At 40.8% G+C, this 17,241-nt stretch overlaps 1 protein-coding gene across 1 annotated transcript in view; it reads left to right on the forward strand.

Annotated features, from left to right (window-relative positions):
- The window catches only part of RXFP2 (relaxin family peptide receptor 2), a 62,788-nt gene that overhangs the window by 11,495 nt on the left and 34,052 nt on the right, over positions 1 to 17,241 (forward strand). The window contains exons 2-5 of the mRNA XM_065895905.1: positions 5,015 to 5,161; positions 7,513 to 7,590; positions 11,016 to 11,121; positions 11,929 to 12,000. Of these exons, the coding sequence (XP_065751977.1) occupies positions 5,015 to 5,161; positions 7,513 to 7,590; positions 11,016 to 11,121; positions 11,929 to 12,000 (403 nt within the window). The remainder of the gene's footprint in view (positions 1 to 5,014; positions 5,162 to 7,512; positions 7,591 to 11,015; positions 11,122 to 11,928; positions 12,001 to 17,241) is intronic.

The raw sequence follows: 17,241 nt of genomic DNA on the forward strand, positions 1-17,241 counted from the left end.
CTCACGGGCCCAGCCGCTCTGCGGCATGTGGGATCTTCCCAGACCGGGGCACGAACCTGTGTCCGCTGCATCAGCAGGCAGACTCAACCACTGCACCATCAGGGAAGCCCTTCAACATAACCACTTTTTAAAGCAGACTTTACTAGTTTCCTTCAAACAAATAATAAATTTGGTGCCCTAGAAAGGTGAGGTTTTAGTGGCGTTCAGACTCTTCCCAGAAGGAGGGGGGCGTCCAGTAGGTGGACTCAGTGAATGAACTGGTTCACCTTTGCTTCACTGAGTAGCACGCTGCTCCTCTTGGAGATCCTGCCACCTGAGCTCCAGGTGGGAATGGACGTTGTCTGCCTTGTTGAGGTAGCACGTAGTACGCACTCAGCTAAAATTTCCTAGATGTTAAATGAATGTTTCTTCCTGTGCTGCAGTAACTGGCTCTTTAGAGTAAATGGCAGAGGCTCCCCTGCATCCGAACTGGATTAAACTCCACTAGGAGCAGTGCACGCTGGGAAATGTTCTCACTGGCCAGGTTCCTCTGGGCTCCCTGGGGGTGGTGGGACCTTCATCCCTGGCGGGGCTGTGGAGAGAGTCTCAGCCAGAAAACTAGGCTGAGACGATAAAGGCTTTCTTCAGCTTCATGCAGGACAAGCATTGGCAGAGAATCAGAGAAAGCAGAGAGGGTCTTGATCACCTCCGTCGATTCTCAAACTGAGCACCTATAAGATCATTCTCACCAGTAGTTTCCCAACAAGGAAGGGGTTTCTGGGCAACAAAGTATGTCCTTAGGTAGCAGTCAGTTGGTTTCCAAAAGCTATCAAGGAGTCATTTTAGAATCCCTTTGCACAGATATGTCCAGAACATTGACCAGAAGAGAGACGAGAAAGACCATTATGGAGAAACGTTCTTTCATATGTTCAAACCTCCTCTCAGCTGTGTGTTTGACACAGGTCCCATAGAAACTGCTGCAGAAACTACTGACACAGCTTGTATGTAGGCATCCTCCGTTTTTATAATCCCCGAGTTTCAGTAAAACTATCTCCACTTCCACAGATGGCAGGAGGAATAGACAGCATAATATGCTGTCTACAGATGGGTATTGATTCTTTTTCAGTATGTGCCAAATACAGCAACGATTCTTTTTTTTTTTTTTTTTTTTTTGCGGTACGCGAGCCTCTCACTGCTGTGGCCTCTCCCGTTGCGGAGCACAGGCTCCGGACGCGCAGGCCCAGCGGCCATGGCTCACGGGCCCAGCTGCTCCGCGGCATGTGGGATCTTCCCGGACCGGGGCACAAACCCGTGTCCCCTGCATCGGCAGGCGGACTCCCAACCACTGTGCCACCGGGGAAGCCCAGCAGGGACTCTTAATCATTTTCTAAATTGTATAATAACCGAACGATAAATACCTTGAAGACTAAAAAAATACTTTCTCATCAAAATAAAAACATTACCCTGCACCTATGGCAATTCTGCATTTTTAAAGGGGCTATTCCTTCAACTGTTCTTTTATTCCTAAATCACCCATTAATTCATTTGTTCATTAAAAAAAATTTTATTGAGCACCAAGTAAGTATGAGGCACTAGGTTAGACAACTGGGATTTAGGATACAGAAGGCAAGGGGTAGGTAGGGAATAGATTCTATTTATTTATTTTCCTTCCACACGAAATTTATACCTTGAGTCGTTTTCAGGAATGTTCCATTCTGGGGTGAAAATGTAGAATTTTGAGAAACACAGTTGGTAGGTGCCGTTTGTACATGGTCAGTCTTTCTCCTCCCCTTTCTTCACCCATACTTGCTAGGTGAAACCCATTTTTTCCCCAGGGAAAAGGAAATAATCTTGATCCTTCTTGTCTGTGACACTTGATTGTTTGTCTCCCTCGGAATGAGTCTGCATCTGTGAGGATGCACATTCAGTTGAGTCCAACCCTCGGAGAATTCAAGGATATCTTCATGATAAAACCCTGTCACGGAAGACAATATTCCACCTTCAAAATATCTCACACAGCCTCAGTTTTCTGTTTCAAAATTGTCTTTAATCAAATGCTTAATCACCTCTTCTAGATCGATAAAAAATATTATTAGGAAGTTGTAAGGACATTTTTGTTGCTTAATCATTTACAACCCCCCTTCAACTTTCAAAAGAGATTTGAGGCTGCTTAAAATAGAAAGCATATATGTCACATGGCTTTTAAAATAGAATAACATGAAGAAGTTGGAGAAACTTTACTATAGTCCTATTATTTCTTTCATAGAAGTCATATAAAAAGATCGTGCAATTCTAAGGCACGGCAACCTTCCATTAAAGTCCTAATTTTTCACTTTGCATTGAAATTGCCTGTATGCCAACGTTAACCAAGGGTCTACCGGGGGCCAAGCACTCTTCAGCACTTCACAAGCACTAACTTGTCTGGTTCCTGGGATATTATCATTACCCCTATTTTAAATAGGAGAAAACTAAAGTTTGAAGAGGTTAAGCAGGTTGCTCGGAGTCACACAGCTTGGGAGTGGCAGAGAGGCTTATAATCTGGGTCTGATGGTCTCCAGAGGACTTCGTTACTCATGAATATTTTAAAATAGTGGGTCCCGTGCCATTAGTGGCCCGTGAGATCAGCCTTTTGATGCCTTTTCAACTGAATAAGATAGAATAGCAATGATCAGAGTTCATCCACTGTAGTAAAAGGTAAGTAATATTTCAAGAAATTTTGCTTTCTGTGTGTGTGTATGTGTGTGTGAGTTTGTCTGCCAGACTGTGATGTGATACCAAACATTTCTAACTTGAGTTACTATTTTAAACAATTCTAAAGCTGCTACACTAAGAAATATTGACCCTTATTCATGTTCCAAACACAGGAGGACAGCTAGTTTTTATAAATCTGCCCTCTGTAGAAATCGTTATAAGAAAGAAGTTAAGAGATTTTAAAATCTGTGACTCAGCATCCCTCTCCCTGTGTGAATAGGCTTAACAAGCCAAACCCCAGAGCCACACAGCAGAGAGTTTTCCTAAAATAGTCAGACCTGACTGGTCTTATGCCCAGTTGCTCATACTAAATCATTCATCGACCACTGCAGCAGAAGCAGAGAAAATGGTTCTTGCTTTTGTAAAAACAAAAATCCAGTGGGTAGAAAAGAATCTGAGGGCCACACTCGCCACTCAGGGCAGGCCTAGTGGATGCAGCAGCAGCAGCTTCCATGGGAGGATGGACACTGCTTCATCTGCCTGTGCCCAGGAAAGGGCCAGATGCTGCTCTTTTATGTGTTTGCTGGGTCTTGAGGGTCACCATGACTAAAGGACTAAAGCTCAAAAACTCAAATAATCTACTCATCCTCTCTAACAGTATCACTAAAAGCTTGACAATGCACCGTAACTCAGACATAGCTTTAGTGCCTGTAGCACAAGGAAGGCCAGCAGGCTTCACCGACTTTAGGAGAGCCTGGTGATCCGTCTGGTGGGAGAACACCTCCATGCAAGGCAGCATTTGCTTGGAGCGCCCAGACCTCGCCAGGGTGTTTTCCCAAGAACCAGAGTAGAAGTGCCTTCATATTCTCAGCCTTCATTCCTCATCTTTACTTGGAGATAATAATACCAACAACACAAAGTTGTTGTTAGGATTACGTGAAATAATTAGGAAACACCCAGCACACAGTAGAAGATGCTCCACGAAGGTTGGTTCTCTAGTTCTCTGCAGTATTAAAAAGCCCCGTACCCCCAGCCCAAGAAAATTCCTGGCCATGACGCCAACCTTCAGTGGTGTGGTTAGGAAAACTTTGCCAACAGCCCTTGTTCCCTTCAATTAGGATGAGTAGACTACTGCACTACTCTAAGTCTGCATTCTCCTTAAATCTGTTTCTGTGAAGTTTCATCTTGCACTCCTTTCCCCCCACCCCCACACTCACATTTTATACCCTTGACTCATTCATTTTGCAGCTGGGAGTTTGTACCTCTTAATCTCCCTCGCCTATTTCTGTCCAACCCATACTCCCTTTAAAAAAAAAAATAACATGACTTGTAAATTTTTACTAAAGTATTTACGAAAAAAACACATCTGTTTATTTTCTGGAAAGTACTCTTTCAAAATTAAAAGAGTGTCTCTTGCATCTAAAATTCTGGAATTCCTTTGGTCATCCTATCCACAGTTATAGTAACTTTGTAAATGTTAATTATATTTCCTTCCTGTGCTTTCTCATTCAACCCAGCAGTTGTTCAACTCTCATTCATCTTCTCTTACATTCCCAGCACAAGAAGACTTTTAAATTCACCCTCATAGAGGACTTATGCTCCTTGAAGTGCAGGTTCCTGATTACCCCTAGCAAGATGGTTAAAAATGGGCCTCTGGGGTCAGAGGGATGATCAAATCTACCTGTGTGATTTTGCATTCTACTTCCCTAACCCTGAAATAGGAAGGATACTATCACCCACACATAGACTTGTTGAAGGAATAACTGAGATTAACCACTGTGCAAACTACCTGGCACACGATAAGCCCAATGAGTGTTAGATGTTATTACTCAGTATTATCTCTCCTTGTTCCAATGCGGTTCTGGATTTCACTGTCATGCACACCTAAACTCTCCTTTTGCATGTGTATTTTCATATGTCACCTCAAATCTTCCTTATAAAGGATTAATAGATAAATAAATACACCTATTTGGTCCTGTTAGCTCATAGTTTTACCTTTTGATTTCCAGGAGTGGAAACCAAAATTAAACAGGTCTTTAATTTCATACAAAAGTAGGACAATTGCTTTGGTTTGTTTACCGTTGCCTTCCTGAAGCAAATTCAAAATGAGCCTTGATTCCACTCTTGGTATAGCTGGTGTTTGGTATGATTGTGATTATTTTAAATGTTATAATTAAAACTATAACATTATATTTTTTTCAGAGAAACTGTACACCAAGAATAACACCAGACAAACTCAACTCATAGCATTTTGTGAAAATTAAATGGAATAACACAAAAAGAGCTTGGCCATGTTAACAAGTTCTTCTCATTACGTAAGACTTCTGTCCCCTCTTTCTCATAGATTTTGCACTGACCGAAGGAAGTACAATCACTCCTTTGTGCCCAAAAGGGTACTTTCCCTGTGGGAACCTGACCCAGTGCTTACCCCGTGCTTTTCACTGTGACGGCGTGGACGACTGCGGGAACGGAGCTGATGAGGAGAACTGTGGTGAGTCCTGGGCTCAACTCCATACGGACGCCACCCCTTGTGAACCGCCCAAAACTGTGGGTGGATCAGATGCTAATGGTGATGAAAAAGGGGAAAAGGGGATTTGGTACTCTATAGGGAATGCTATTGGGACACAACTAATTGCTTCCCGATGGATTTGTGATAATTACCAGAATTTTCATATATTGAGGTTGCTTAAATCAGAAGTACAGTATTACAAAAAGTTGTATTTGATGAAAAAATAAAATTATTTAAAGTTCTACTTGGATACCCATATGTTAATTTTAAATGGCTTACTGTGACCACTTCCCTATGGCTTGGTAATTTGGTTCAGCTTCAGGAATATCCTTAAAGTGCAAATGGGCCTGCCTAGAGAATTAAGTTATTCAGTAGACCTATATCCAGTGCCCCTTGTGAGCTCTCCAAGTCACCAGGACTCAGCAGGCTCAAGGGAGCCTCATAAGCCTGCCCTTATGCAGTTCACAGGGACCATGTGAAGAAGCAGGACAGTAAACTTGTACGTAAACAAATTAAATAATTTCAGAGAGCGATAAGTGCCATGAAGTCTATAGAACAGGATAATGGGATAGAAAGTGAGTTGGGGGAAAGGCTACTTTAAAGATATAGCCAGAAAAACCCTCTCTGAGATGATGACATTTGAATTGAGAATGAAATGAAAAGAAGAAAGAAACCATGAAATATTCTGGCAAAGTTCCAGGCAAAGGAGACAGCAAATGCAAAGGCCCTGAGGCTGAATGAAACAAGACAATGTGTTTGTGGGAAGGAAAAGCCGGATTGGCTTGGGCGGAGTGAACAAGGATAAAGAAGAGGTTACAGGGGTCAGATCACGAAAGGTCTTATAGGCCATTTTAGGTCTGTATATCAGGACTGTACATGTCATCTAATCTAACCCGTGTATTTTTCTCTCGAAGAAACTGAAGCCAAGAGAGGTTGACATGTCTAGTTAGTCACAGAGTATACGCTAGAACCCAGGTCTCCTGAATCTGAATGAATCCTGTGTGATTTATACCACACAGAACTGCCACTCCTTGGCACTGCCCAGCTAGCAATCAGAGGCGATGGCAAAGTCCAGGAGTGCCGGTGTGCAATGCCAGTAGAATCTGCTCTCCTGCCCCAGCACCGCTGCCTTCACCACCTGTGAATCACTCCTGCTCAGCCTGTAGGGTGCAGGTTAGGTGTCCCCTCCTCCCCCGAGAAGCTTGGCTTTCCCAGCCATGCCTCCCCACCCTGAAGCTCCACCCCAGGTCTAGGGCAAGCACCCTTTCGCTCTGTTGCCCTAGCACCCTTGGTATACCCGGACGACTGTACTAAGGACTGCCTTGTCTTCACACTGTACTTCTCTCACTAGACATAAACTCCTTGAGGAGAGTTCTCATTTGTTTTAGTGTCGCCAGATCCTGGAACAGTAGAGTACAATCAGTGCTCGTGATGGGGCAGCTCTCCGGATGCCAATGGCAAGCCACTCAAATTCTTGGCCTTTCCTCTTCAGTGGAAATCTTAGACCGTGCATGTTAGCTACCTCATGAGGGTGTTAGGAACGCGAATTAAATAGTTCATGTAAAGGCATCAAATAGAATAATTTTAAAAACCACTGAGGTTATCAGCAAGAAATAAACTAAAATTTTCAGAGATCAAAGGGACCTGCGGGCAGTTATTTAAATTTACTTTTCTATGTGTATGAACTTCAGTATCATACATCATATTGTGTGTTTTATCACTTTAATAGCTTATGCTAAAGTAATGATGCTTCAAAAATCAAGCCTTCTTTTTTAAAAGAATACAGTTTTATTGCAGAAAACGGAAGACTTGGCAAATAAGCAGATTTTATCATCTGACAAGTTGAGAAAATATTTTTCTCATCAGGACTAGACAGACTTTATTAAAAGGAACTTGGTTTTTTCCTTATTAAAAAGGTCAGGTGCCATAAACTTTGTCAGAACTCATTGCGTATATCAAGTATGTATCTACATACACGTATGCATATGACAAAATAAATTTCAGATTATATTTTCTTCTGAGGACCTCAAAATTAAGATCAAACATTTAAAATGTCAGCATTAGAAACAGGTGACATTTTTCAAGATGGATACACGTATGGAAAATAATCATCTATTTTCATTATATATTTTATGATACACACATTTAAACTACTTGTAATTGCAGAAAAAGACTCCAGATGTTTGCCTACCTTTCCCTCCCTTGTTATCTTTCTATTACTTAAACAAATTTTTAGAATTGATTTCATGATCAAATTTTTATACTTTTGTTTTGTAATTTGATATTTTATTTCTAGAATAACTGACACATGTTCATCGCCGTGTGTTTCACAGGAGACACTAGTGGATGGGCGACTCTGTTCGGCACAGTCCATGGAGATGCTAATAATGTGGCATTAACACAGGAGTGCTGTAAGTGGTATTGGTTTGAAGACTCAGCCTCAGCTTTGCGAGCAACGTTATTTATGGGGCATGGATTTATATGGGTAGTGTGACAAATTCCCTTTAGAATTTCAATTTCAGTTCAATGTATGTCAGTGGTCAACTGGTCTGTTATCTGCTCTTGGGACTGAAAAGATAGAAAGAAGAAAACAACATGCTCCACTCATGCTCATTCTGTGTATTAGCCTGAGTGCAAGAATGCATAGGTACTGAATACTTGTGACAAATAATAAAGATCTTGCTCCCTTTGCTTACTTTCTTTAATAAAGATATTAAGCACCAACTACTTTCTAGGACCTATGTTAGGCACTGAGAGTGCAAGGATGACTACGGTCCTCAAATACCTCACACTGTTGCAGGAAAGACAGACCCTTATAGAAGCAGGAATGGTACAATATTTGTGCGAAACTTAAGGAAGGATGTTTGCACAAGGGAATGTGGAAGCCCTTTGGGAGGAATGATGGCTGTGCCAGGGATGGGGAGAAATCCACAGACAAGGTGACATTGAGATGGGCTTGGATGGAGGGAAGGGGAAGAGGTGACAGGATGAGCAGGGTAGTACGATCTGCACAACAGCGGGGTCAGTCAGAGCCTGCTTCACATTCATTCTAGTACCTGCGTTGGAAGGGTGGAGCCAGCCCACAAAGGGTTTGGGGTGCACTCTTTGGAGTCCAGCCTCTATCCCAGAGATAGAATTATATCTCTCTATATACACAGATTATATTATATGTTAATATATTACATATAATATGTATATACATAGATATAATTATGTAGGTCTATATACAATTACAAGCATACATTAGTATGTATACATAATATATGTATATAAAGTCCATATATTAAATACTACACTATAGTATATTATGCACTTTATAATACCTGGTTATAATTACCACTTATTATGTACTTTATTATACACAAATATATCATACATAAAATTAGAAATTGAAAAGAGTAAACTAAAAAGCTTAAAAATAAATATAACTGAAAATTCTAACATTTTCTTCCGGAACCACAATGGGTCATCTTGCACACATGCCATTGTGGAGATCACTGCTGTACACAAGGTGTAACCGCCAAAGTTGTGAGCTTATTTCCATTTAGTGAAGAGGAAGATGAAGTGATAAGAAGTGTATGTGAAAATGATTCTTCTACCAGAATTTTAAAGAATGGATTAGAACATTGTTCTCACCCTGAGACAGTTCTGCCCCTGGAGAACGTTTGGCAATGTCTGGAGACATTCTGGGTCGTCACAGCCGGAGAGGGGCGGGTGACTGCTGGCATCTAGCGGATGCAGGCCAAAGGTGCTGCTGAACCTCCTACAGTGCACAGGACAGCTCCTCACGACAGAGAATGATCCTGACCTGACCCCAATGTCAACTTTGCCGAGGTTGAGGAGAAAGCTTGGTGAAAGAGACACTGAACATTATGTTTCTTGCAATGCTCCAGACTAATACTAAGAACCTGAGCCCAGAAAATACCTCTGGGAAGAGTGAGGTAGAGAGAGCTTCAAGAGGCACTTCAGAAGAAGAATCCAGAGGTTGGGGTTTGACTGACCTACAGGTGAGGGAGTTACACTCACATTTCTGGTTTAGTCAACTGGCTCAGCTTGGAGTACACGAAATTCTCTTATTGGTAAATAAGAGCTTCCAGTCCTAGGCTTTCAATCTAATAATGTAACCGCTATTTTCAATGTCAATTAAACATTGAAGTAAACAGTCTGGAGTTATCTTTAGGAAGTTGAGATGATTAGCATAAGCCTACGAACACCACAGAATATTTTCTAAACACTTATACACTAGAATGCATCTTTTGGATTAGGGAGGCACTCAATAAAAGTTTGTTGGATTTACTAAAATTTGGTGAAATTGATTTTAAAGATAAAGTTTGAATAAAAGTGATCTAAAAGAAGCAGAGCAATTAGAACTTATAATCAGACTTAAATAAATAATAAACATTTGAAAATAACTCTCACTTCTTTTAGCTCCTTCAAAAAAAATACCCACAGGATCAGAGGCAACATCAAATGCTCCATTAATATCATCCCCCAACTCTCTCTCTCTCTCTCTCTCTCTCTCTCTCTCTCACACACACACACACACACACACACACACACACACACACGCACACACACACACACGAGTCATTGTTCTGTGGACCAACTTGGCCTGGTTTCTCCACAGATTTCTCATATGCCATTATTTTAACAATTAACATAATTAATAACTACATAATATATAAATAAAAGAATTATGTGATAGTGTTTATATATTATTAATATGATAAATCTTACTGATTATGGTAATATGCCATTGTATTAATAATTATGTGAGTTCCTTCAAGGTAAATCCTAAAGTGTTTTTTCTTCCTTCTGAATGCTTCAGATAGATGGATCTTTGGTCTTTTTCTGCTTTACAGTTTCTCTACAACTTTTACCTACCACGTTAACTTCATAGTAATGAAAAGCTAAGAGCCGGAATGATAGGGTGTCTGGGTTGGTTGATTTCACTAAGGCACAGTGATGGCCATGCCCAGCCTGCATCTCACTCTTGTCGCAGCTCTAAGAGAAGCTTGAAAGGGGGAAAATAATTGAGTTTAATTTTAACCAACAAGCATTTACTGAGCAAACTCTTTGTGCCATTCAGTTAAATGGAATTGACTCAGTTACACCCATTAAAGATTTACTCAATCATACTCATGTTTTTCATTGAGAAGAACTTAATCTTGTTCACCATATGCTTTTATGCTATTTAAACATCCCTGTGGTTTCTTTCTAATCCCTTGTTAAATGCCTCTGAAATGACCACTGGAAGCTAGAACTGAGATGAATACCACATGAGTCTATATTTGTTTTTGGTTTTGTTTTTCATACTTTATTTATTTATTTATTTTTGGCTGCATTGGGTCTTCACTGCTGTGCACGGGCTTTCTCTAGTTGTGGCAAGCAGGGGCTACTCTGTTGCAGTGCACGGGCTTCTCATTGCGGTGGCTTCTCTTGTTGCGGAGCACGGGCTCTAGGCACGCGGGCTTCAGTAGGTGCAGCACGCAGGCTCACTAGTTGTGGCTTCTGGGCTCTAACGCGCAGGCTTAGTAGTTGTGGTGCACGGGCTTAGTTGCTCTGCAGCATGTGGGATCTTCCCAGACCAGGGCTCGAACCTGTGTGCCCTGCATTGGCAGGCGGATTCTTAACCACTGCGCCACCAGGGCCAAGTCTATATTTGACTAGGAGAAAATTCTTGTTTGCTTTTATTATGGACCAGAATAAGTTCATTTAACAAGATGTGAATGTTATACATTCAATGGAAAAAGAACAATGCCAGTTACTAGAAATAAAGTCATAATTAAAGAGGGTTTCTTTTTCCTATTGAATCGTTACTCTTTTTGCCCCCTAGTTTTAAATCAGTACCCACAACGCTGTGACTGCAAAGGAACTGAGTTGGAATGTATAAATGCTGGCTTGAAGTCTGTGCCAACCGTTTCCAGCAATGTGACATTACTGTGAGTAAAGTTCAAATCTGATATTTGCTCTTGAAGTCACATGAAAACCGTGTAGTCTAGTCTAACCTCTCTTTGTTCTGTTTTATGCTACTTATATATTAGCAAAATCATAGAAAGTCCCTTTAAAACCACCAGCCATCAGAGAACTCTGCATGCGTCTTCTCCAGGGAAAAAATGTTTTAAACACTGTATGTTAGATTTGCCAGGTTATCGTTTAGCTCACAAACATCTGTGGCCTGGAGTTATTTTCAATTTCCAATTCATGTATTATTACTAATATGCCAGTACTATACAAGTAAAAATAAAAATTTGAAAAAAAAAGGAAAGGTACTCACTTATTCTATCTCATTTTAAATAGTGGTAATTTGTCCAGGACTTTAAGGTATAAAAGATCCACGAAGCTAGCTGTGACATAATTGTGCAAGTTTTTCTGAACTCTGCATAAAAGTTTTGAGAGCCTCAGGAATTTGCCTGCGGACATATCATAATTTGGGCATGCATGAGTTGGTTAGGATTTTTGTTGTGTTTTGTTAAATTATCTAGAGAAGAAAAAGTTAAATCACCATAGATGTTCCAGTCTATTATATTGCACTAACTGGCTAACCTTGTCAGATATTTGCAAACTGCTTTAATTTTGCTTTATGGACTTTTCGTTCTCACACGAAGGTTCTTATTTATTATGGGCATTTTCAAACGTGTGTGACGTAGTATGGAGCATCATCAAGTATTCTCAAGCATGCAGCTTCTAGGGAAGAGTTTGGTTGGTCATAAAATCCATAATAACGTTTTCTTTCCATGTTATTTTAGGTCTCTTAAGAAAAACAGTATTCACAGTCTTTCAGATAAAGTTTTCATCAAATACACAGAACTTAAAAAGATGTAAGTAACTATTAATAGTGTTTTTATGGGAAAATCTATGGGATGTTTTGTTTAAGATGTTTTTAATCTAAGAGTAAAATGAAGTATAAGGTTGATTACCTTTATCATTAAAGTTATTTTTCTAAATGTAATTAAGATTAGACAATAAAGCATTGAACAGTATGCTTTCTTTCCATTTCATAATTTAAAATAACAACTGGTTTTACTTAAACCTTCCGTAGAGAGTTAAACTGGATTGAGCATCTCAGTAAGAAAATACATAATTCCACGGTTTTACTCCAGATCATTTGGAAAATGACATTGCCGATTCAGAGGCACTAGATGCACTTTTTAACCTGGAAGAGTGTTAGCATAGACAAGAACCATCGTTTAAAACATACAATGATAGGATATGGACTGTCTCCCAGGACAAAAAGAGCAAAAACACGATCTTGGTGAAATCGGTGATATTAGCATATCTGAGGAAAGAAAATAACAAATAGGACAAGGTCAGCCATGAGAAACAAAGTGTCAGGATGCTTCCAGCATCATCAGAAAAAGAAAACCAGAATCTGAGAGATACAATCCCTAGAGATAGTCTCTGTTGGGGGGCAGGGATGGATTGTGCATCTCCACCATAACTCCCATGAACTTTACTGTGACGCTGTTCATATCAAGATGGAGAATGTCTTTGCTTTGATTCCCTGCTCATCAATCAACCTTATGATGACTAATTAACTTCCTAAATTATTCATACTAAAGTATCTGGGAGGTTACCTTGGATGGGGAATAATAACATTCTAATTAGTGGAATGGAATACATCCTATTTAAATAAAGCAATTAGGGCATTCCCTGGCAGTCCAGTGGTTAGGGCTTCACACTTCCACTGCAGGGGGCATGGGTTCGATCCCTGGTCGGGGAACTGAAATCCCACATGCTGCACGGCGTGGCCAATAATTAAATAGATAGACAGATAGGTAAATAACTAAATAAAGCAATTAAATACTCAACCTCTTGAGAGTTTGGTTACTCTGTGTCAGTCCCTCTGAGCCTGAGTCACTCTGGGATAATGGAGAGGTCAACTTTCTGCGCTTGCCAAGGTGGTCATTAGACTAGATTAGAAAATTAGCAAGACAATGTTGTAAGGCCCCTAAGTAGTACCATCATCTTACAATTTTGCCCTTTAACGTTCAGAATAGAAGGGAAAGTTTCTAGAAATGTGATATATATGAAAATCCAGGATAGAAAAGAATCTGATCCTTTGCTGATACTGGACAAACATGTTTGGTTTGAAATGCCATCAGCAGTTCTGTGCTGCTCATGTATTTGGGTACGGACTCCCTTATACAAGAAAGGAAGTCCCTGAAGGAAGTCCATTAGCGAGGAAGCATCTTGTGTGAGCATAGAGCATCATGCCTGTGTTTGATTGTAGCCTCTGTGATTCAGTGAGCTCCTTCTTCTCCATCCTGGAGAATGTGGTCCTGTTGTTATTGTCCCCTGGAGCAGCTATGCATTGGCTCTGGGGTTCCAGATTCCTCTAGAGAAGAAATCTTAACTATACTGCTTCTGGTCTTACTGGAAATGCTTAGAATCACAGCCTGTGCATTTCTACAAATCAGTATTGTCCTTGCGCTCCCTGAATAATGCTGAAGGGAAGAAAACTAAAATAGCCTAGCAGAAAGGAAGGAAAAATATTCATGCTTTAGAGTAGCTGTTTAAAACTATTATCTAGAGTCATAGAAGTCTTATGAATTCCTAATTAAGTCTTCTCATTATTTACAAGGTAACTAAAGTCTGCAACAGTTAAATGACTTACCTAAGATCTACAACTAACTAGTAGAAGAGCTAGAATTTACAGCCCATATCTTCTGATGCCCAGTGCAGTGTTTATTCTACAATAACCAGAAACCTAGAGATGGAAAGAAATTGCTCTAGCATCTAACTGAATCTTCTACCAACACATACTCTTCTGTCCCACGCAGGACTCCCTTCTATATCTTTTGCCCCCGAATTTGGGGAAAGCTGACTTCTGGGGAGGCAGAGGTATCACTAGAAGGTTAAGCAAGGAGATTTAAAATTAGACTTCACAGGCCAAGTCCTTCCCTGGCCCACTGATTCATAGCTTTGTTCTGTGCCAATACTTCTCTCTTGGTATCTGGTAGCCCACTGAAGGGAAGAACGTGGAAGCGCTAGTGATAATACAGGCCCCAATTTTCCCTAGTGAAAAAAAGCAGAGATTTTTTCCCACCAGAGCAGCTGGCAGTTTCTCCAGTTAATGTTGAATTTCTCCTAAGCCTGAGAAAACTTAGGTACCACATCATAACCTGAGTACCACTCAGCAGGGCTTCTCTGAATGCAAGCTGTTATTTGATGCTTTCGAGGCAATTTGATTCTCCCAGAGACTCAGAGAGAAAAAAATTACAAGACTCTTATCAATAAACATTCACCAAGTGTCTCTTAATGCAAGGCACATGAAGGGGGATTAAACGCCATTTCTTACATCCATCTACCACTTTTTAAAGTTGACAAAGACTTCCAACATTTGGAATTCTCATTTGGACTTTGACCCTCAAGGTCTGTGAGGTAGGGCAGACAGCGTCAGGTTCCTTTCAGGAATGAGGAAACCATCCTTGGGGAAGAAAGGTTGTTTGTCCAAAGTCAGCCAGCTGACAAGTATTAGAACTTGGCTTCAAAGCCAGACCTCTGACTGTAGTCCTCTGGAAGTCCACCCACATGGGCCAATCTCAGAATATTGTTACCATCGATGAAAGTGTCCAGAAAACAAACTTTGGTTTCAAAATAACCGAAGTTCTTTATAAACATTATTCAAATATCCTAAAGCAGCTCATAAGCCCAGCAACTCTTCTTTAAATCTCCTTCCCCTCCCCCATCCCCTTTTCATACCACTCAGCTCCTCCCGTCACTCTCCGGAACCCGCAGAAAAATCTCCCCAGTGTCAGCAAGCCCTTGTCCTGTCCTGTCCCTTCCTGATCCTGCATTACAACAGTCCAAACAACCAACGTAGCGAAACACAAACCATCCCCAGGAAGAGGTGTCAGGGGAAGGAGGAAACTAGATGGACAGCCCCAGAACTCTTGGTAGAGACAGCAGGAGGGTAAAAGCTGGCCAAGCCCACATGTTCGTTCATTCTTTCAACAAATATTTATTGATACCTATGAGGTGTCAAGGATATAGCGGTAAACAACACATATGAAAAGCCCTCTCCTCAAGGAGCTCAACTTCCAATGGAGAAAGATAAAAATGCGTAGTGTGTTAGATGGTGATTATGGGGGAAAAAAAATAAACCAGGAAGGGAATTAGGAGGTGCTGAGGGAAAGGAATTTCAAACGATATGCAAATAAACTGTCCTGTCATATAACTCTACTACCTCCCAAAACATCTGAAAAGCTCCCCTTGATTCTGGGCTTTACCCCAGGAGACTGATCAGAACACACCCAGTAAGTCTTCTGTGTAACTCCTCTGATATTCAAAGCTGGCCATTATCACCATGCACCCCACCACAGGTTTCTCCCCATGCAGCCTCGAGTCCTTAACTTCTTCCCCAAAGGGCCTGGTTTCAAATCTGTTTGTCACTCCGTATATGGTCACCTACATATTCCTTACGTGTAGTATCTAGAATAAATGTAATATTATCACTTGTATGACACATACAAGGGCAGAACAGGGGGAAGCTAGCAGCCCTTCCTTTCTAAACTCCTTATGCCCTAAGGTTACGTTTGTTCTTTCTGTGGCTACTTCATACTCTTAACTCCTAGTGATTGTGTCTCTAAAATCCCTCATCCTGTACCATATGCATAACTGACAAGTGACAGCTTCTCCATCCTGTACTTGTGCGCTTCGCACCTGAGAGCTAGTTGTGACACTTCAGATTTATCCCTGTTCAGTTTCACCCTGTTAGATTCAGCTTTTCTTACCAGACTAGGAAGATCTTTTAGGCTCATCCAACAGATTCACTCTTCATCCCAGCACTCTGTCATCTAAAAATAAGATGAGCCGTCTTTACCTAAGTCATGGAGCAGAATATTGAGCAGGACAGTGCCAATATTCTTTATTTTGTCTATAAAAGCATCATAAAACCACTTAATCAATGCCTGGTAGACATATAAGCAAAGTCGACCACACATTTTTATCTAATCAGTCTTTGAATGAAGAAAATCAAGTTGGTCTGACGTGCCCTGTTTTTCGTGAACTGCCCTGTTCCTGTTCTCTCTGAGGTGCTCACGAAGCAGCATCAGAATATCCTGTCCTACGACCTCGCCCAGAACCAACTTCAAGCTCATCCAACTATAGCTTGTGAAATCGACTTACCTTTTGGAAAATCAAAACGGCATTTGCCCCCTTTAATTTTCCAGCCGCTCTTCCTTTTTCCAGATTCCATTGATCACGACTGAGTGTATGCATTTTCAGTGTTTCTCAGTTTCTAGGAGAAATTGTCCAAACCAGAGGCTTTAACTCATTTTGATTAACTTATTCTACCATTTTGGGATTTCACTGCCACAATGCTGTATCCTATTTATTCACTTCAGTCCTGAGATCACCTTCGTTGACCAAGAAGACAAGAACAATGTAGGAGTTGAGAATTTATATTTTTTTATTATTTCATGATAATATAAAACATGTCCCACACAGCAGGCTTGGGCTTTTCCTTAGCATTTTCTTGTTTCCAAAATATAACTAGAAATTCATTTCTACTGCCCATTGTATTCTTCACTGTCTGAGTTTTGAACATGTCTTAGGTCATTCTTTCAATTATGATTCCATTTTGTGAACCCCTCACCTTCATCCTTGGACTTTGAAGAAACCCCTTATTACCATCCTATCCTCTTCCTGAACTGGATGGTCCTCTGGCTCTCTCCTAGTACCATGTACCGCCACTGCCAGCACCCCTCATTGTCACATACGCTGAAACATATATGAGGATCAGTGTGCATTTGTTAAAGGAATGATGTGTAGGACTAACACACAGGGCTAAAGAGAAGGTGGGGCGCATCTTCAGCAAGGAGGACCAAAAAAGCATAAGCAGAAACACTCAAAGGATGTTAGGAAGAGAGTGACCAGCGAAGTTTGTCTAAAGGAAAAGAGTTCCCACAGGACTGATGGAGTGTATGCTGGAGAGGTCATTGAATCATGATTCTAGGGCCTTTGAACGCTAGGCTAGAGCATCTGGGCTTTATTCTGTTTGACCAGGGAAAAGACATGCATGAATATGTGTTTTAGATTGTATTGAGCTTATAAAGTTG

This window comes from Phocoena phocoena, chromosome 18 (assembly GCF_963924675.1).
Source record: "Phocoena phocoena chromosome 18, mPhoPho1.1, whole genome shotgun sequence".
NCBI lineage: Eukaryota > Metazoa > Chordata > Mammalia > Artiodactyla > Phocoenidae > Phocoena > Phocoena phocoena.